General features: G+C 63.5%; 1 protein-coding gene across 4 annotated transcripts; it reads right to left on the bottom strand.

Moving 5' to 3' along the window:
• Window positions 1-1,601: 1,601 nt before the first annotated feature.
• On the bottom strand, window positions 1,602-20,134 carry LOC139826950 (uncharacterized). 4 transcript variants are annotated; one of them, XM_071803576.1, is made up of 12 exons: window positions 20,076-20,134; window positions 19,317-19,380; window positions 18,064-19,053; window positions 17,796-17,851; window positions 10,276-10,416; window positions 9,630-9,875; window positions 9,362-9,417; window positions 5,567-5,707; window positions 5,122-5,164; window positions 4,787-4,867; window positions 4,574-4,727; window positions 1,602-3,711 (listed from the first exon to the last, which is right to left on the bottom strand). In XM_071803576.1, exons 6-12 carry the CDS (start codon window positions 9,789-9,791, stop codon window positions 3,332-3,334), a joined length of 1,017 nt encoding a protein of 338 aa, XP_071659677.1. In that variant the 5' UTR covers window positions 9,792-9,875; window positions 10,276-10,416; window positions 17,796-17,851; window positions 18,064-19,053; window positions 19,317-19,380; window positions 20,076-20,134; the 3' UTR covers window positions 1,602-3,331. The 4 variants fall into 4 exon arrangements, with proteins under 4 accessions (XP_071659677.1, XP_071659676.1, XP_071659678.1 ...); XM_071803575.1 differs by lacking the exon at window positions 20,076-20,134 and having other exon boundaries at window positions 19,317-19,407; XM_071803577.1 differs by lacking the exon at window positions 20,076-20,134 and having other exon boundaries at window positions 3,502-3,711; window positions 4,574-4,713; window positions 19,317-19,407.
• Between the last annotated feature and the right edge of the window lie 561 nt (window positions 20,135-20,695).

Below are 20,695 nucleotides of genomic sequence, written 5' to 3'. Positions count from 1 at the left end.
CTGTCCCAGGATGGACGCTGTGCTGTGTCCCCCACTGTCCCTGTCTCAGGATGGACACTGTGCTGTGTCCCCCACTGTCCCTGTCCCAGGATGGACGCTGTGCTGTGTCCCCAGCAGTCCCAGGATGGACGCTGTGCTGTGTCACCAGCGGTCCCTGTCCCAGGATGGACGCTGTGCTGTGTCCCCAGCAGTCCCTGTCCCAGGATGGACACTGTGCTGTGTCCCCCGCTGTCCCTGTCCCAGGATGGACGCTGTGCTGTGTCCCCCACTGTCCCTGTCTCAGGATGGACACTGTGCTGTGTCCCCCACTGTCCCTGTCCCAGGATGGACGCTGTGCTGTGTCCCCCACTGTCCCTGTCTCAGGATGGACGCTGTGCTGTGTCCCCCGCTGTCCCTGTCCCAGGATGGACACTGTGCTGTGTCCCCCACTGTCCCTGTCCCAGGATGGACGCTGTGCTGTGTCCCCCACTGTCCCTGTCCCAGGATGGACGCTGTGCTGTGTCCCCCACTGTCCCTGTCTCAGGATGGACGCTGTGCTGTGTCCCCCGCTGTCCCTGTCCCAGGATGGACACTGTGCTGTGTCCCCCACTGTCCCTGTCCCAGGATGGACGCTGTGCTGTGTCCCCCACTGTCCCTGTCCCAGGATGGACGCTGTGCTGTGTCCCCCGCTGTCCCTGTCCCAGGATGGACGCTGTGCTGTGTCCCCCGCTGTCCCTGTCCCAGGATGGACGCTGTGCTGTGTCCCCCGCTGTCCGTGTCCCAGGATGGACACTGTGCTGTGTCCCCCACTGTCCCTGTCTCAGGATGGACGCTGTGCTATGTCCCCAGCAGTCCCTGTCCCAGGATGGACGCTGTGCTGTGTCCCCAGCAGTCCCTGTCCCAGGATGGACACTGTGCTGTGTCCCCCGCTGTCCCTGCCCATTGCTCCCTCGGGGCTGGGGAGGTGACTGAGGCTCAGGTGGCCGAACCCTTCCTGCCTTTCCCCCCAGCGCCAGACGGGCCCGTGCGGGGCAGCGGGAGCTGCTCGTGTCCCCTCCGGTCAGTTCTGTCCCATACCCGGACCGAAGCACTAATGTGTACTAGAAATATTGGCTTAAAAAAACCAGAAAGCAGCCAAGCTGTGTGGTGTTCTTGAGCGTTGGGCGGTTTATGGGGTGAGGGCGGGGGTTTCTCGGCAGAGGTGCGGTGGAGCTCGCTCGCTCCTGGTCCTCAGTCTCCATCAGACATCAGCATGAGGCTCCTCTCGCTTTAGGGGACGTCTCCGTAGGGTTCGGTGATCACAGCGTGGCTGCTGCTGCACGTCCCCCTGCCCCACGCTGGGGGGTCCTGTGGGGGACGCCCTGGGACCTGCTGCCCCCCCAGCCCCTTGGGCAGACAATCCCATTAGGGAGCTCCTCATAGAATCGTTTGAGATGTCCGGCCTGAATCTCCCTCCTTTAGTTTAAACCATCACCCTTGTCCTGTCACAACAGCCCTGCTCATAACTCTGTCCCCATCTTTCTTCTCGGCCCCTTTTAAGCACAGAAAGGCCGCACTAAGGTCTCCTGGAGCTTCTGTTCTCCAGCTGAACAGCCCAACTCCCAGCAGCAAAGCCCAGGAGCGCCCCAGCCTTGAGACCTTTATTCGCAAGCACCGCGTCCCCAGCCCCGCAGAGGAATTTGGATCATCCACCAGCAGGAAGTGTAACCCCAAACCAAAACCAAACGCGACACAAAGAACCTTCCCCTCCCTGGGGATGGTCCCAGTCGATGTGCAGTTGCTGGAAGCTCTTGGCATTGTCACACTGTCTCTGTGCCACCAGCTGTGTCCCACGGCACCCGAGCACTTGTGAGTGCATGGAGCCGAATGGTTCGTGGTGCAGAATGGGGACGTCCCCCTGCAGAGCTCCTGTCCCATCGCCCGCAGTCCAGCCCCTGGGCAGTGGCCACACGTGGTTTTGCTTCCACGCGGTGCAGGCGATGGGACATTGGGGGTTTTGGGGGTCCCACCGGGGTAGCCCCCACCATTGTGGGAACCATGCCCAGGCACAAGGGGATGAATACAGAGAGATCCTGCCCGGCTATGGAGGGGGCTGTGAAAAGGTCCCATCGAGGCTCTGGGCGGGCTGGGGGACTGGGGCGAGGTGGCAGCCTAGGGGACAGGCCCCAGGGACTCGTAGAAAGGCTGGAGGCCGCGGCGGGGCTGCGGGGGGGGTCTCACCCGCCGCCTCCCGACGGAAGTTCTGCCGCAGCCACCCGTAGACCAGGCTGTGCAGGAAGCCCTGGAGGGGGACGGTCAGGGCCTGTGAGGGAGCAGGGTGAGCACCGCCTGAGCAACGCCTGAGCATCTCCTGAGCATCACCTGAGCAACGCCTGAGCATCTCCTGAGCATCGCCTGAGCATCGCCTGAGCAATACCTGAGCAATACCTGAGCAACACCTGAGCATCGCCTGAGCATCTCCTGAGCAACACCTGAGCACCACCTGAGCACCACCTGAGCATCTCCTGAGCAACGCCTGAGCAACGCCTGAGCAACGCCTGAGCAACACCTGAGCATCTCCTGAGCATCTCCTGAGCAACGCCTGAGCAACGCCTGAGCATCTCCTGAGCAACGCCTGAGCAACGCCTGAGCATCGCCTGAGCATCGCCTGAGCACAAGCTGAGCATCACCTGAGCATCGCCTGAGCATCACCTGAGCATCGCCTGAGCAACGCCTGAGCATCGCCTGAGCAACGCCCTAGCATCGCCTGAGCACCACCTGAGCACCACCTGAGCAACACCTGAGCACTGCCTGAGCAACACCTGAGCAACACCTGAGCATTGCCTGAGCAACACCTGAGCAACACCTGAGCATCGCCTGAGCAACACCTGAGCAACACCTGAGCAACACCTGAGTAACACCTGAGTAACGCCTGAGCATCGCCTGAGCATCACCTGAGCAACACCTGAGCAACACCTGAGCAACACCCGAGCATCACCTGAGCAACACCTGAGCATCACCTGAGGAACACCCGAGCATCACCTGAGCAACACCTGAGCAACACCCGAGCACTGCCTGAGCAACACCTGAGCAACACCTGAGCATCACCTGAGCATCGCCTGAGCATTGCCTGAGCAACACCCAAGCATCGCCTGAGCACCACTCAAGCATCACCTGAGCATCACCACAGCATCGCTTGAACATCACCCAAACACCACCTGAGCAACACCTGAGCATTGCCTGAGCAACACGCGAGCAACACCTGAGCGCCACCCGAGCACCACCCAAGCACCACCTGAGCATCACCTGAGTGCCACCGTCACCTGCCCCTGCAACCCCATTCCCCCCTGTGCCCACCAGGAGCCACCTGGGATCAGTGTGAGTGCACAGGGTGACACAGGGACACAGGAGCTGGCTTTCCTCCGGCTGTGCTCAACCAAACCAAGGGGAAGAGCTGAGCGGCGAAACACCAGCCACCAAACCGGCGGGAAGAGCCAGGCTGGGACCGGGATGGCACCAGCAACCCGGTGCCTTTGTCCCATGTCCATCCCGGTGGCACCTGGTCAGGTGTCACCAACATGGGCTGGCAGTGCCCAGTAGGGACCCCCACCCAATCACCACTCACATGTCTGGTGGGGGCAAATGTCCCAACTCTGGAGCCCAGGAAACAGGATTTACTTACTGTAGCTACATAGAGGACAAAGACAGAGGCGGGTTTGATGCTGGTGAAGGAGAGGAGGGTGAGGAGGAAGGCTGTGGAGGGAAGGTGAAGGGACACTTCTTGGGCTCCCTCCTTCTGATAACGCTTCAGCTGGGCTTTCCCTCCCCAAGTGGCAAATGCTCGTCCCCTGTCACAGCCTATTGTCCAGGGCACAGGGCTCTATGTGGGACACGCCTGTGTGTGTGTGTGCGTGCGTGTGTGTGTGTGTGTGTGTGTGTGTGTGTGTGTGTGTGTATGTGTTCAATGTCCTTCCCAACGCGCTGCCCCGGGGCCTTGGGGAGCTCATTGCCACAGGTTCCTGTGAGGTTGGAGCATAAATGGGCCCTCAAAGGGATTGATCTATTGCTAAAAGCGGGTCCATCAAACCCAATCCACCCTCCAGCTCTGCAAATGCTGCTGGAAGAAACCGGAACTGCAAGTGCAGAGTGAGCTAAACCAGCTGCTGGTTGGACTCCGGGGCAGCGATCAGGGTCACTGTCCCCCCATGGTGGGTCTGCCCAGCCTCGGGGTCCTACAGAATCATTTTGGTTGGAAAACACCCTCAAGGTCATCAAGTCCAGCAGTTACTGCAGCCCTGGGTGCTTGTTCCTGGGGAGCAGAGCCCGACCCCCCTGGCTCCAAGCTCCTTTCAGGCAGTTCAGACATCAGAAGGTCTCCCCTCAGCTCCTGTTCTCCAGCTGAACCCCCAGGTCCCTCAGCCGCTCCCCTCACACTTGTGCTCCAGCCCCTCACCAGCTCCGTTCCCTTCAAAACCCAGAGGCTTTGTAGTTACTGAAAGCCTCTTGTCTCGGACCCGGGCGCTGTCTCAGTGCAGAACGCAGGGGTTGGCGCAGGAGCTGTGATGGCTCTCGCTGCCGGGGCTGCAGGCACTGAGGACCCCCCAACCCCACCTACCCGGTGCCCAGCAGAGCAGGAAAACCAGCAGGAAGTTGTGCGAGACTTGGCTGACGCTGCGGACGCTCCTGCCCGCGAAGCCGTCCCGCTCCAGGCTCAGCAGGGCTGCTCCTGCGTTCCTCCGGCACCGGAGCTTCACCCTGTGGTACAGGAGCTGGGTGGGGGAGATGCCACAGCCGGACCATGCGCTCACCCCCGGTGCCGCTGACTTACCGTGCAGCAGCTGAGCACCAGCAGCAGGTACAAGAAGAAGATGATTTTCCCCTCCAGGCCCACGTCCTTCCTACCAACGTACTGAGAATCAATGGGAAATGAGCGGGGCCATGGGCCAGCCGTGCCCCAAGTGGCTCCTTGCGTGGGCCTGAGCCACAAGCCCCACGGCATGGGAGCAGCTGGCGCCGGCACCACCAGGGCTGGGAGCTGCCCCTGCTGGAGCAGGGACCCCCTGTCCTGTCCCCCCGGCAGCACCGGCCCATGCACACGGACCCGCTGCCTCCCCGTGCCCTGGGCGTCTGCTGCGTGGGGAACGGGACCCTGGCACCGCTCACCTGGTAGCAGACGTCCTGGGCACGGTGGATGAGGAGCAGGCAGCTGAAAGGACAGGGGACAGAATCATAAAATCATTTGGGTTGGAAAAGACCTTCGAGATCATGGAGTCCAGCCATAACCCACCCCAGCACTGCCCCATGTCCTGAGAACCTCCTGTCCGTCTGTCCAGCCCTCCAGGGATGGTGACTCCAGCACTGCCCTGGGCAGCCTGTTCCAATGCCCCACAGCCCTTTGGGGAAGAAATTGTTCCCACATCCAACCTCAACCTCCCCTGGTGCAACTTGAGGCCGTTTTCTCTCCCCTGTGCTGGTGACCGTCCCCTGATCCCCCACCCCAAAGCCTCCCCCAGTGTCCCCCGTGTGCCCTGCAGGGCTGCAGCGTGCCCAGGCCCTTTGGGAAGGGCGGTGGGTGCCCACGCCGGCTCAGGGTGAGGACAGTCCGTACCTGGAGCAGTACAGGCTGTAGGTCTCATTTGAGCCGTTGCCTTTCCCCGGCACGATGGGCTCGACGGGTCTCGGCGCGATGTCGGTGACGGAGATTCCGCGGGCGACCAGCTGTCCCAGGAGCGCCAGCGCTGGCACCAACCTTGCGGGGAGAGGCAGGGGTGAGCGCAGCCAGCCCAGGCAGGGGACGAGCTGGAACAGGGGATGAGCTGGAACAGGGGATGAGCTGGAACAGGGGACGAGCTGGAGCAGGGGATGAGCTGGAACAGGGGATGAGCTGGAACAGGGGACGAGCTGGAACAGGGGATGAGCTGGAGCAGGGGATGAGCTGGAACAGGGGATGAGCTGGAACAGGGGACGAGCTGGAACAGGGGATGAGCTGGAACAGGGGACGAGCTGGAGCAGGGGATGAGCTGGAACAGGGGATGAGCTGGAACAGGGGACGAGCTGGAACAGGGGATGAGCTGGAGCAGGGGACGAGCTGGAACAGGGGACGAGCTGGAGCAGGGGATGAGCTGCAGCAAGGGATGAGCTGGAGCAGGGGACGAGCTGGAGCAGGGGACGAGCTGGAACAGGGGATGAGCTGGAACAGGGGATGAGCTGGAACAGGGGACGAGCTGGAGCAGGGGACGAGCTGGAGCAGGGGATGAGCTGCAGCAAGGGATGAGCTGGAGCAGGGGATGTGCTGGAACAGGGGATGAGCTGGAACAGGGGACGAGCTGGAACAGGGGACGAGCTGGAACAGGGGATGAGCTGCAGCAAGGGATGAGCTGGAGCAGGGGATGAGCTGGAACAGGGGATGAGCTGGAACAGGGGATGAGCTGCAGCAAGGGATGAGCTGGAGCAGGGGACGAGCTGGAGCAGGGGATGAGCTGGAACAGGGGATGTGCTGGAGCAGGGGACGAGCTGGAGCAGGGGACGAGCTGGAACAGGGGATGAGCTGGAGCAGGGGATGAGCTGGAACAGGGGATGAGCTGGAGCAGGGGATGAGCTGGAGCAGGGGATGATCTGGAGCACGGGATGTGCTGGAGCAGGGGACGAACTGGAGCAGGGGACGAGCTGGAGCAGGGGATGAGCTGGAACAGGGGACGAGCTGGAGCAGGGGATGAGCTGGAGCAGGGGATGAGCTGGAGCAGGGGATGTGCTGGAGCAGGGGATGTGCTGGAGCAGGGGATGAGCTGGAACAGGGGATGAGCTGGAGCAGGGGATGAGCTGGAACAGGGGATGTGCTGGAGCAGGGGACGAGCTGGAGCAGGGGACGAGCTGGAGCAGGGGATGAGCTGGAACAGGGGATGAGCTGGAGCAGGGGATGAGCTGGAGCAGGGGACGAGCTGGAGCAGGGGATGAGCTGGAACAGGGGATGAGCTGGAGCAGGGGATGAGCTGGAGCAGGGGATGAGCTGGAACAGGGGACGTGCTGGAGCAGGGGATGTGCTGGAACAGGGGACGAGCTGGAGCAGGGGATGAGCTGGAACAGGGGACGAGCTGGAGCAGGGGATGAGCTGGAACAGGGGACGAGCTGGAGCAGGGGATGAGCTGGAACAGGGGACGAGCTGGAACAGGGGACGAGCTGGAGCAGGGGATGAGCTGGAGCAGGGGATGTGCTGGAGCACGGGATGTGCTGGAGCACGGGATGTGCTGGAGCAGGGGATGAGCTGGAACGGGACGAGCTGGAGCAGGGGACGAGCTGGAGCAGGGGATGAGCTGGAACAGGGGACGAGCTGGAGCAGGTGACGAGCTGGAGCAGGGGATGAGCTGGAGCAGGGGATGTGCTGGAGCAGGGGATGAGCTGGAGCAGGGGACGAGCTGGAGCACGGGATGTGCTGGAGCAGGGGATGAGCTGGAGCACGGGATGAGCTGGAGCACGGGATGTGCTGGAGCAGGGGATGAGCTGGAGCAGGGGATGAGCTGGAACAGGGGACGTGCTGGAGCAGGGGATGAGCTGGAACAGGGGATGAGCTGGAGCAGGGGATGAGCTGGAGCACGGGATGAGCTGGAGCACGGGATGTGCTGGAGCAGGGGACGAACTGGAGCAGGGGATGAGCTGGAACAGGGGACGAGCTGGAGCAGTGGACGAGCTGGAGCAGGGGATGAGCTGGAACAGGGGACGAGCTGGAGCAGGTGACGAGCTGGAGCAGGGGATGAGCTGGAGCAGGGGACGAGCTGGAGCAGGGGACGAGCTGGAACAGGGGATGTGCTGGAACAGGGGATGAGCTGGAACAGGGGATGAGCTGGAGCAGGGGATGAGCTGGAACAGGGGATGAGCTGGAGCAGGGGATGAGCTGGAACAGGGGATGAGCTGGAGCAGGGGACGAGCTGGAGCAGGGGATGTGCTGGAACAGGGGATGAGCTGGAGCAGGGGACGAGCTGGAACAGGGGATGAGCTGGAACAGGGGATGTGCTGGAGCAGGGGACGAGCTGGAGCAGGGGACGAGCTGGAGCAGGGGACGAGCTGGAGCAGGGGATGTGCTGGAACAGGGGATGAGCTGGAGCACGGGATGTGCTGGAGCAGGGGACGAACTGGAGCAGGGGATGAGCTGGAACAGGGGACGAGCTGGAGCAGGGGACGAGCTGGAGCAGGGGATGAGCTGGAACAGGGGACGAGCTGGAGCAGGGGATGAGCTGGAACAGGGGACGAGCTGGAGCAGGGGATGAGCTGGAACAGGGGACGAGCTGGAGCAGGTGACGAGCTGGAGCAGGGGATGAGCTGGAGCAGGGGATGAGCTGGAGCAGGGGACGAGCTGGAGCAGGGGACGAGCTGGAACAGGGGATGTGCTGGAGCAGGGGACGAGCTGGAGCAGGGGATGTGCTGGAACAGGGGATGAGCTGGAGCAGGGGATGAGCTGGAACAGGGGACGAGCTGGAGCAGGGGATGAGCTGGAGCAGGGGATGAGCTGGAACAGGGGATGAGCTGGAGCAGGGGATGAGCTGGAACAGGGGACGAGCTGGAGCAGGGGATGAGCTGGAGCAGGGGATGAGCTGGAACAGGGGATGAGCTGGAACAGGGGACGAGCTGGAACAGGGGATGAGCTGGAACAGGGGACGAGCTGGAGCACGGGATGAGCTGGAACAGGGGACGAGCTGGAACAGGGGACGAGCTGGAGCACGGGATGAGCTGGAGCACGGGATGAGCTGGAACAGGGGATGTGCTGGAGCAGGGGATGAGCTGGAACAGGGGACGAGCTGGAGCAGGGGATGAGCTGGAGCACGGGATGAGCTGGAGCACGGGATGTGCTGGAGCAGGGGATGAGCTGGAGCAGGGGACGAGCTGGAGCAGGGGATGAGCTGGAACAGGGGACGAGCTGGAGCAGGGGATGAGCTGGAGCACGGGATGTGCTGGAGCAGGGGATGAGCTGGAACAGGGGATGAGCTGGAGCAGGGGATGAGCTGGAACAGGGGACGAGCTGGAGCAGGGGATGAGCTGGAACAGGGGATGAGCTGGAGCAGGGGATGAGCTGGAACAGGGGATGTGCTGGAGCAGGGGATGAGCTGGAGCAGGGGATGAGCTGGAGCACGGGATGTGCTGGAGCAGGGGATGAGCTGGAACAGGGGATGAGCTGGAGCAGGGGATGAGCTGGAACAGGGGACGAGCTGGAGCAGGGGATGAGCTGGAACAGGGGATGAGCTGGAGCAGGGGATGAGCTGGAACAGGGGATGTGCTGGAGCAGGGGATGAGCTGGAAGAGGGGATGAGCTGCAGCAGGGGATGAGCTGGAGCAGGGGATGAGCTGGAGCAGGGGATGAGCTGCAGTCCTGCTCAGCATGGCACAGGAGCCAGGGCCACCAGCTGTCACCTACCAGGCCAGGATATAGGGCAGCCCCTGCCACACGCTCTCCAGGCACCGGCTCCTCTCCTGCAGGGAGAAAACTCCTGGTGATCCGGGGCTGCAGGTGGTGCAGCAGCCCTACGCTTCAGCCCCGCTCTGCTGGGATGTGGGGAAAGCCGCCGGTGCCCCATGGGAAGGGGGTGCTCCTGGGTCCCCGGCCGCTGCCCACGTCCCCGCAGGGCTGGAGCAGCCGTGTGCGGGAAGGGCGATGTGGCTGCACCGCGGCTGGGGCCACCGACCTGCAGAGCTGCCATGGGCCAGGCTCTCCAGCCGTGGACGGTGCGGTACGCTTTGTACACATAGACAACCACCATCAGGAACGAGACGGCGTAGAAGGTCCGCAGAGAAGAGAGGAGAGCAGGTTCCTGCTGTGCCCAGCACCCTGATGGCACCTTCCTCATCCCTCATCATCCTCTGCACCCCGATGTCCCGCTGTCCCCTGCAGAGCTGTGCTGGGAGCAGCTGCACAACGAGGGAGCAGCTCCCTTGAATACAATCATTGAATCACAGAATCATTCGGGTTGGAAAAACCCCTCCAGATCATGGAGTCCAACCGTAACCCACCCCAGCACTGCCCCATGTCCTGAGAACCTCCTGTCCGTCTGTCCAGCCCTCCAGGGCTGGTGACTCCAGCACTGCCCTGGGCAGCCTGTTCCAATGCCCCACAGCCCTTTGGGCAAGAAATTGTTCCCAGATCCAACCTCAACCTCCCCTGGCACAACTTGAGGCCGTTTCCTCTCCCCTGTGCTGGTGACCGTCCCCTGATCCCCCACCCCAAAGCCTCCCCCAGTGTCCCCCGTGTGCCCTGCAGGGCTGCAGCGTGCCCAGGCCCTTTGGGAAGGGCGGTGGGTGCCCACGCCGGCTCAGGGTGAGGACAGTCCGTACCTGGAGCAGTACAGGCTGTAGGTCTCATTTGAGCCGTTGCCTTTCCCCGGCACGATGGGCTCGACGGGTCTCGGCACGATGTCGGTGACGGAGGTTCCGCGGGCGACCAGCTGTCCCAGGAGCGTCAGCGCTGGCACCAACCTTGCGGGGAGAGGCAGGGGTGAGCGCAGCCAGCCCAGGCAGGGGACGAGCTGGAACAGGGGACGAGCTGGAACAGGGGATGAGCTGGAACAGGGGACAAGCTGGAACAGGGGACAAGCTGGAACAGGGGATGAGCTGGAACAGGGGACGAGCTGGAGCAGGGGATGAGCTGGAACAGGGGACGAGCTGGAACAGGGGATGAGCTGGAACAGGGGACGAGCTGGAGCAGGGGATGAGCTGGAACAGGGGACGAGCTGGAACAGGGGATGAGCTGGAACAGGGGATGAGCTGCAACAGGGGATGAGCTGGAACAGGGGACGAGCTGGAGCAGGGGATGAGCTGGAACAGGGGATGAGCTGGAACAGGGGATGAGCTGGAACAGGGGACGAGCTGGAGCAGGGGATGAGCTGGAACAGGGGATGAGCTGGAACAGGGGACGACCTGGAGCAGGGGATGATCTGGAACAGGGGACGAGGTGGAACAGGGGATGAGCTGCAACAGGGGATGAGCTGGAACAGGGGATGAGCTGCAACAGGGGATGAGCTGGAACAGGGGACGAGCTGGAACAGGGGATGAGCTGCAGCAGGGGATGAGCTGGAACAGGGGATGAGCTGCAACAGGGGATGAGCTGGAACAGGGGACGAGCTGGAGCAGGGGATGAGCTGCAACAGGGGATGAGCTGGAACAGGGGATGAGCTGCAACAGGGGATGAGCTGGAACAGGGGACGAGCTGGAACAGGGGATGAGCTGCAGCAGGGGATGAGCTGGAACAGGGGATGAGCTGCAACAGGGGATGAGCTGCAACAGGGGACGAGCTGGAACAGGGGATGAGCTGCAGCAAGGGATGAGCTGGAGCAGGGGACGAGCTGGAACAGGGGATGTGCTGGAACAGGGGATGTGCTGGAGCAGGGGACGAGCTGGAGCAGGGGATGAGCTGGAACAGGGGATGAGCTGGAGCAGGGGATGAGCTGGAACAGGGGATGAGCTGGAACAGGGGATGTGCTGGAGCACGGGATGAGCTGGAGCACGGGATGAGCTGGAACAGGGGATGAGCTGGAGCAGGGGATGAGCTGGAGCACGGGATGAGCTGGAACAGGGGATGAGCTGGAACAGGGGATGTGCTGGAGCAGGGGATGAGCTGGAGCAGGGGACGAGCTGGAGCAGGGGACGAGCTGGAGCAGGGGATGAGCTGGAGCAGGGGACGAGCTGGAGCAGGTGACGAGCTGGAGCAGGGGATGAGCTGGAGCAGGGGATGAGCTGGAGCAGGGGACGAGCTGGAGCAGGGGATGAGCTGGAGCAGGGGACGAGCTGGAGCAGGGGACGAGCTGGAGCAGGGGATGAGCTGGAGCAGGGGACGAGCTGGAGCAGGTGACGAGCTGGAGCAGGGGATGAGCTGGAACAGGGGATGAGCTGGAACAGGGGATGTGCTGGAGCAGGGGATGAGCTGGAGCAGGGGACGAGCTGGAACAGGGGACGAGCTGGAGCAGGGGATGAGCTGGAACAGGGGACGAGGTGGAACAGGGGATGAGCTGGAACAGGGGATGAGCTGCAACAGGGGATGAGCTGGAACAGGGGACGAGCTGGAACAGGGGATGAGCTGCAGCAAGGGATGAGCTGGAGCAGGGGACGAGCTGGAACAGGGGATGTGCTGGAGCAGGGGACGAGCTGGAACAGGGGCTGAGCTGGAACAGGGGATGAGCTGGAACAGGGGATGTGCTGGAGCAGGGGATGAGCTGGAACAGGGGATGAGCTGGAACAGGGGATGAGCTGGAGCAGGGGATGAGCTGGAGCAGGGGCTGAGCTGGAACAGGGGATGAGCTGGAACAGGGGATGTGCTGGAGCACGGGATGAGCTGGAGCACGGGATGAGCTGGAACAGGGGATGAGCTGGAGCAGGGGATGAGCTGGAGCACGGGATGAGCTGGAACAGGGGATGAGCTGGAACAGGGGATGTGCTGGAGCAGGGGATGAGCTGGAGCAGGGGACGAACTGGAGCAGGGGATGAGCTGGAGCAGGGGACGAGCTGGAGCAGGGGACGAGCTGGAGCAGGGGACGAGCTGGAGCAGGGGATGTGCTGGAGCAGGGGATGAGCTGGAACAGGGGACGAGCTGGAGCAGGGGATGAGCTGGAACAGGGGACGAGCTGGAACAGGGGATGAGCTGGAACAGGGGACGAGCTGGAACAGGGGATGAGCTGGAACAGGGGATGAGCTGGAGCAGGGGATGAGCTGGAACAGGGGATGAGCTGGAACAGGGGATGAGCTGGAGCAGGGGATGAGCTGGAACAGGGGACGAGCTGGAGCAGGGGACGAACTGGAGCAGGGGATGAGCTGGAACAGGGGACGAGCTGGAGCAGGGGACGAGCTGGAGCAGGGGATGAGCTGGAGCAGGGGACGAGCTGGAGCAGGTGACGAGCTGGAACAGGGGATGAGCTGGAGCAGGGGACGAGCTGGAGCAGGGGATGAGCTGGAGCAGGGGATGTGCTGGAGCAGGGGATGAGCTGGAACAGGGGATGAGCTGGAGCAGGGGACGAGCTGGAACAGGGGACGAGCTGGAACAGGGGATGAGCTGGAACAGGGGACGAGCTGGAACAGGGGATGAGCTGGAACAGGGGATGAGCTGGAGCAGGGGATGAGCTGGAACAGGGGATGAGCTGGAACAGGGGATGAGCTGGAGCAGGGGATGAGCTGGAACAGGGGACGAGCTGGAACAGGGGATGAGCTGCAGCAAGGGATGAGCTGGAGCAGGGGACGAGCTGGAACAGGGGATGTGCTGGAGCAGGGGACGAGCTGGAGCAGGGGATGAGCTGGAGCAGGGGATGAGCTGGAACAGGGGATGAGCTGGAACAGGGGATGTGCTGGAGCAGGGGATGAGCTGGAGCACGGGATGAGCTGGAGCACGGGATGAGCTGGAGCAGGGGACGAGCTGGAACAGGGGATGAGCTGGAGCAGGGGATGAGCTGGAGCAGGGGATGAGCTGGAGCAGGGGACGAACTGGAGCAGGGGATGAGCTGGAGCAGGGGACGAGCTGGAGCAGGGGACGAGCTGGAGCAGGGGACGAGCTGGAGCAGGGGATGTGCTGGAGCACGGGATGAGCTGGAACAGGGGATGAGCTGGAACAGGGGATGTGCTGGAGCAGGGGACGAGCTGGAGCAGGGGACGAGCTGGAGCAGGGGATGAGCTGGAGCAGGGGATGAGCTGGAGCACGGGATGAGCTGGAACAGGGGATGAGCTGGAACAGGGGATGTGCTGGAGCAGGGGATGAGCTGGAGCAGGGGACGAACTGGAGCAGGGGATGAGCTGGAGCAGGGGACGAGCTGGAGCAGGGGACGAGCTGGAGCAGGGGACGAGCTGGAGCAGGGGATGTGCTGGAGCAGGGGATGAGCTGGAACAGGGGATGAGCTGGAGCAGGGGATGAGCTGGAACAGGGGACGAGCTGGAACAGGGGATGAGCTGGAACAGGGGACGAGCTGGAACAGGGGATGAGCTGGAACAGGGGATGAGCTGGAGCAGGGGATGAGCTGGAACAGGGGATGAGCTGGAACAGGGGATGAGCTGGAGCAGGGGATGAGCTGGAACAGGGGACGAGCTGGAGCAGGGGACGAACTGGAGCAGGGGATGAGCTGGAACAGGGGACGAGCTGGAGCAGGGGACGAGCTGGAGCAGGGGATGAGCTGGAGCAGGGGACGAGCTGGAGCAGGTGACGAGCTGGAACAGGGGATGAGCTGGAGCAGGGGACGAGCTGGAGCAGGGGATGAGCTGGAGCAGGGGATGTGCTGGAGCAGGGGATGAGCTGGAACAGGGGATGAGCTGGAGCAGGGGACGAGCTGGAACAGGGGACGAGCTGGAACAGGGGATGAGCTGGAACAGGGGACGAGCTGGAACAGGGGATGAGCTGGAACAGGGGATGAGCTTGAGCAGGGGATGAGCTGGAACAGGGGATGAGCTGGAACAGGGGATGAGCTGGAGCAGGGGATGAGCTGGAACAGGGGACGAGCTGGAACAGGGGATGAGCTGCAGCAAGGGATGAGCTGGAGCAGGGGACGAGCTGGAACAGGGGATGTGCTGGAGCAGGGGACGAGCTGGAGCAGGGGATGAGCTGGAGCAGGGGATGAGCTGGAACAGGGGATGAGCTGGAACAGGGGATGTGCTGGAGCAGGGGATGAGCTGGAGCACGGGATGAGCTGGAGCACGGGATGAGCTGGAGCAGGGGACGAGCTGGAACAGGGGATGAGCTGGAACAGGGGATGAGCTGGAGCAGGGGATGAGCTGGAACAGGGGATGAGCTGGAACAGGGGATGTGCTGGAGCAGGGGATGAGCTGGAACAGGGGATGAGCTGGAGCAGGGGACGAGCTGGAGCAGGGGATGAGCTGGAACAGGGGATGAGCTGGAGCAGGGGACGAACTGGAGCAGGGGATGAGCTGGAACAGGGGATGAGCTGGAGCAGGGGATGAGCTGGAACAGGGGACGAGCTGGAGCAGGGGACGAGCTGGAACAGGGGATGAGCTGGAGCAGGGGACGAGCTGGAGCAGGGGACGAGCTGGAGCAGGGGACGAGCTGGAGCAGGGGACGAACTGGAGCAGGGGATGAGCTGGAACAGGGGATGAGCTGGAGCAGGGGACGAGCTGGAGCAGGGGACGAGCTGGAGCAGGGGACGAACTGGAGCAGGGGATGAGCTGGAACAGGGGATGAGCTGGAACAGGGGACGAGCTGGAGCAGGGGACGAACTGGAGCAGGGGATGAGCTGGAGCAGGGGACGAGCTGGAACAGGGGACGAGCTGGAGCAGGTGACAAGCTGGAGCAGGGGACGAGCTGGAGCAGGGGATGAGCTGGAGCAGGGGATGAGCTGGAGCAGGGGATGAGCTGGAACAGCGGATGAGCTGGAACAGGGGATGTGCTGGAGCAGGGGACGAGCTGGAGCAGGGGATGAGCTGGAACAGGGGACGAGCTGGAACAGGGGATGAGCTGGAACAGGGGACGAGCTGGAGCAGGGGATGAGCTGGAACAGGGGACGAGCTGGAGCAGGGGACGAGCTGGAGCAGGGGATGAGCTGGAGCAGGGGACGAGCTGGAACAGGGGACGAGCTGGAGCAGGTGACGAGCTGGAGCAGGGGACGAGCTGGAGCAGGGGACGAGCTGGAGCAGGGGATGAGCTGGAGCAGGGGATGAGCTGGAACAGCGGATGAGCTGGAACAGGGGATGTGCTGGAGCAGGGGACGAGCTGGAGCAGGGGATGAGCTGGAACAGGGGACGAGCTGGAACAGGGGATGAGCTGGAACAGGGGACGAGCTGGAACAGGGGACGAGCTGGAGCAGGGGATGAGCTGGAACAGGGGATGACCTGGAGCACGGGATGAGCTGGAGCACGGGATGTGCTGGAGCAGGGGATGAGCTGGAGCAGGGGATGAGCTGGAACAGGGGACGAGCTGGAAGAGGGGATGTGCTGGAGCAGGGGATGAGCTGGAGCACGGGATGAGCTGGAACAGGGGATGAGCTGGAACAGGGGATGTGCTGGAGCAGGGGATGAGCTGGAACAGGGGACGAGCTGGAGCAGGGGACGAGCTGGAGCAGTGGATGAGCTGGAGCAGGGGACGAGCTGGAACAGGGGACGAGCTGGAGCAGGTGACGAGCTGGAGCAGGGGACGAGCTGGAGCAGGGGACGAGCTGGAGCAGGGGATGAGCTGGAGCAGGGGATGAGCTGGAGCAGGGGATGAGCTGGAACAGGGGATGTGCTGGAGCAGGGGACGAGCTGGAGCAGGGGATGAGCTGGAACAGGGGACGAGCTGGAACAGGGGATGAGCTGGAACAGGGGACGAGCTGGAGCAGGGGACGAGCTGGAGCAGGGGACGAGCTGGAACAGGGGATGAGCTGGAGCACGGGATGAGCTGGAGCACGGGATGTGCTGGAGCAGGGGATGAGCTGGAGCAGGGGATGAGCTGGAACAGGGGACGAGCTGGAAGAGGGGATGTGCTGGAGCAGGGGATGAGCTGGAGCACGGGATGAGCTGGAACAGGGGATGAGCTGGAACAGGGGATGTTCTGGAGCAGGGGATGAGCTGGAACAGGGGATGAGCTGGAACAGGGGATGAGCTGGAGCAGGGGACGAGCTGGAGCAGGGGACGAGCTGGAGCAGGGGATGAGCTGGAGCAGGGGATGAGCTGGAGCAGGGGACGAGCTGGAACAGGGGACGAGCTGGAGCAGGTGACGAGCTGGAGCAGGGGATGAGCTGGAGCAGGGGACGAGCTGGAGCAGGGGATGAGCTGGAGCAGGGGATGTGCTGGAGCAGGGGATGAGCTGGAGCAGGGGACGAGCTGGAGCAGGGGACGAGCTGGAGCAGGGGACGAGCTGGAGCAGGGGACGAACTGGAACAGGGGACGAGCTGGAGCAGGGGACGAGCTGGAGCAGGGGATGAGCTGGAGCAGGGGACGAGCTGGAACAGGGGACGAGCTGGAGCAGGTGACGAGCTGGAGCAGGGGACGAGCTGGAGCAGGGGACGAGCTGGAGCAGGGGATGAGCTGGAGCAGGGGATGTGCTGGAGCAGGGGATGAGCTGGAGCAGGGGATGAGCTGGAGCAGGGGACGAGCTGGAGCAGGGGATGAGCTGGAGCAGGGGACGAGCTGGAAGAGGGGACGAGCTGGAACAGGGGACGAGCTGGAGCAGGTGACGAGCTGGAACAGGGGATGAGCTGGAGCAGGGGACGAGCTGGAGCAGGGGATGAGCTGGAGCAGGGGATGAGCTGGAGCAGGGGATGTGCTGGAGCAGGGGATGAGCTGGAGCAGGGGACGAGCTGGAGCAGGGGATGAGCTGGAGCAGGGGACGAGCTGGAGCAGGGGACGAGCTGGAGCAGGGGATGAGCTGGAGCAGGGGATGAGCTGGAGCAGGGGATGTGCTGGAGCAGGGGATGAGCTGGAACAGGGGATGAGCTGGAGCAGGGGATGAGCTGGAACAGCGGATGAGCTGGAACAGGGGATGTGCTGGAGCAGGGGACGAGCTGGAGCAGGGGATGAGCTGGAACAGGGGACGAGCTGGAACAGGGGATGAGCTGGAACAGGGGACGAGCTGGAACAGGGGATGAGCTGGAGCAGGGGACGAGCTGGAACAGGGGACGAGCTGGAACAGGGGATGAGCTGGAACAGGGGACGAGCTGGAACAGGGGACGAGCTGGAGCAGGGGATGAGCTGGAACAGGGGATGAGCTGGAGCACGGGATGAGCTGGAGCACGGGATGTGCTGGAGCAGGGGATGAGCTGGAGCAGGGGATGAGCTGGAACAGGGGACGAGCTGGAAGAGGGGATGAGCTGGAGCAGGGGATGAGCTGGAGCAGGGGATGAGCTGCAGTCCTGCTCGGCATGGCACAGGAGCCAGGGCCACCAGCTGTCACCTACCAGGCCAGGATATAGGGCAGCCCCTGCCACACGCTCTCCAGGCACCGGCTCCTCTCCTGCAGGGAGAAAACTCCCGGTGATCCGGGGCTGCAGGTGGTGCAGCAGCCCTACGCTTCAGCCCCGCTCTGCTGGGATGTGGGGAAAGCCGCCGGTGCCCCATGGGAAGGGGGTGCTCCTGGGTCCCTGGCCGCTGCCCACGTCCCCGCAGGGCTGGAGCAGCCGTGTGCGGGAAGGGCGATGTGGCTGCACCGCGGCTGGGGCCACCGACCTGCAGAGCTGCCATGGGCCAGGCTCTCCAGCCGTGGACGGTGCGGTACGCTTTGTACGCATAGACAACCACCATCAGGAACGAGACGGCGTAGAAGGTCAGCAGAGAAGAGAGGAGAGCAGGTTCCTGCTGTGCCCAGCACCCTGATGGCACCTTCCTCATCCCTCATCATCCTCTGCACCCCGATGTCCCGCTGTCCCCTGCAGAGCTGTGCTGGGAGCAGCTGCACAACGAGGGAGCAGCTCCCTTGAATACAATCATTGAATCACAGAATCATTCGGGTTGGAAAAACCCCTCCAGATCATGGAGTCCACCCATAACCCAGCCTGTCCCTGCCCCATGTCCTGAGAACCTCCTGTCCGTCTGTCCAGCCCTCCAGGGATGGTGACTCCAGCACTGCCCTGGGCAGCCTGTTCCAATGCCCCACAGCCCTTTGGGGAAGAAATTGTTCCCCACATCCAACTTCAACCTCCCCTGGCAACTTGAGGCCGTTTCCTCTGCTCCTGGCGCTTGTTCCTGGGGAGCAGAGCCCGACCCCCCTGGCTCCAAGCTCCTTTCAGGCAGTTCAGAGATCAGAAGGTCTCCCCTCAGCTCCTGTTCTCTCACACGAGCGCCTACATTCGAGTTTGTCACCCAGAGCAGGACACAGCGGGGTGAGAGGGACGATGTGTTTGGGGGGAAACACTCACCAGGTTACCCCAAGGAACCAGCCTTGGTGGCTCAGGATGGCGACGTGGGGAACAGGCGGTGTTTCTCTTTGTGAGGAACAGTTCCCCACGCCGGTGTTTCCCCAGGGACGCCTCAGCAGATGGGTCTGAGCTCTGCTGCGAGCTCTGGTGACCCCCTTACCGTGGCCAGCATCAGGCCGTAGGGACAGCCCGCGTACGCGGGGACGAAGAGCGGGGCGGGCAGCAGCTGGATGGTGGCCGTGCTCAGCACCACGGCGGCGGCCAGGAGATCGGCCAGGGCCAGGAGGAACAGCGGGCGAAGCTGGGGACGGGACACGGCGTCAGCTCTGGCGGCAGCACCGCCCGGCACAGCAGCAGCGCCCGGCTCTGCGGAGCTGCCCCGTCCCTCCCGGAGCGGAGCTGGGACCAGTGCTCCCAGGGGAGCTGCTGCGAGGGTCCTGCATCTCCTGCCCTCCCGGGTCCCGCTGCGCTCTGCACCCCGCAGCAGCGGCTGACCCAGCTCTGCCCCGAGCTCAACCAGAGCCAAACCCTGTCCCTGCGCCCCTGGGTGACAGCGGCACTCACCTGGATGTGACAGCATCGCCCCCGCCGGGAGGTGACAGCAAGGACCAAGCCGCTGCCCAGGAGGCTGGAAGAGATGGGGCTGGCGGTTAATGTCCCACAGAGTGGAGCCGTGTCCCAGCACAGGGGTTAATGTCCCACAGAGTGGAGCTGTGTCCCAGCACAGGGGTTAATGTCCCACAGCGCAGAGCTGTGTCCAAGCATGGGGGTTAATGTCCCACAGTGCAGAGCCGTGTCCCAGCGTGGGGGTTAATGTCCCACAGAGCGAAACTGTGTCCCAGCATGGGGGCTTCCAACTGGCCCTGTCCCCATGGGGACCCTGCGCTCACCTCCCCAGGACGGGCAGGGCCGGTGTGGGTGATGGGGTGGGGGTCCCTTCCCTGCGAAGGCAGTGGGACAGGGCAGAATCACAGAATCATTTTGGTTGGAAAAGCCCCTCATGCTCATGGAGTCCAACCATAAACCCACCCTGCTCCTGCCCCATGTCCTGAGAACCTCCTGTCCGTCTGTCCAGCCCTCCAGGGATGGTGACTCCAGCACTGCCCTGGGCAGCCTGTTCAATGCCCCACAGCCCTTTGGGGAAGAAATTGTTCCCACATCCAACCTCAACCTCCCCTGGAGTAACTTGGGACCCGGGTGGGTGCAAGGGCAGATCCTCAGGGCCCACGTCTGGGGACACATATGGGCAGGGGCTGTGGCTGCCACCTCCCCCCAGCACCATGGGGCCCCCCATGGCCAAAGGGCCGGGGGGACAGAACCCACCTGAGCAGCGAGGCCGGCAGGTAGAGCCACGTCAGCACGAGGACCTGAGGGAGGCAGATGGAGGAGAGAACGATGGAGGACACGGAGCCCCAGGCACAGCCGGACTCATTCCCTCGGGCATCCCTGTCTGGAGCCGCAGCCGGTGCCCGTGTGGCGCTGCAGAGCGGGCAGAGCCGCGGTAGAAAAAGGCCCATTCCCGAGGGGCTGTGCCAGGGGCCGGTGGCCGGTTCCCAGCTGTACCAGGGGTCCCTGCTGCATCCTCCCAAACAGCACAGCACCGGGTTCCCGCTCCCAGAGCTGGGCAGCAGCAAGGAGCCGGGTCCCACTTCAAATTGTGCTGCCAAGACTGGTGAGGGGCTGTGGTGGAGCAACCCCCGAACCCCGGCCCCCGGGCTGTTTGTGCTGCAGGAGCTCTACAGGTCCCCAGCCCCACTGCTCACGCAGGGTCCCAGAGCAGATCACACAGGATCCCAGGGCTTTGAATGGCTCAGAGAAGGAGACTCCACACCCGCTCTGGGCAGCCTGGGCCAGGCTCTGGCACCTCCCAGCAAACAAGGTTCTGCTCATGTTCACATGGAGCCTCCTGTGGTTCAGTCTGTGCCCGTTGCCCCTCACCCTGG

The sequence above is a fragment of the Patagioenas fasciata genome, chromosome 1, assembly GCF_037038585.1.
Source record: "Patagioenas fasciata isolate bPatFas1 chromosome 1, bPatFas1.hap1, whole genome shotgun sequence".
Taxonomy (NCBI): domain Eukaryota; kingdom Metazoa; phylum Chordata; class Aves; order Columbiformes; family Columbidae; genus Patagioenas; species Patagioenas fasciata.
This window is presented reverse-complemented; position numbering and strand designations above follow the sequence as displayed.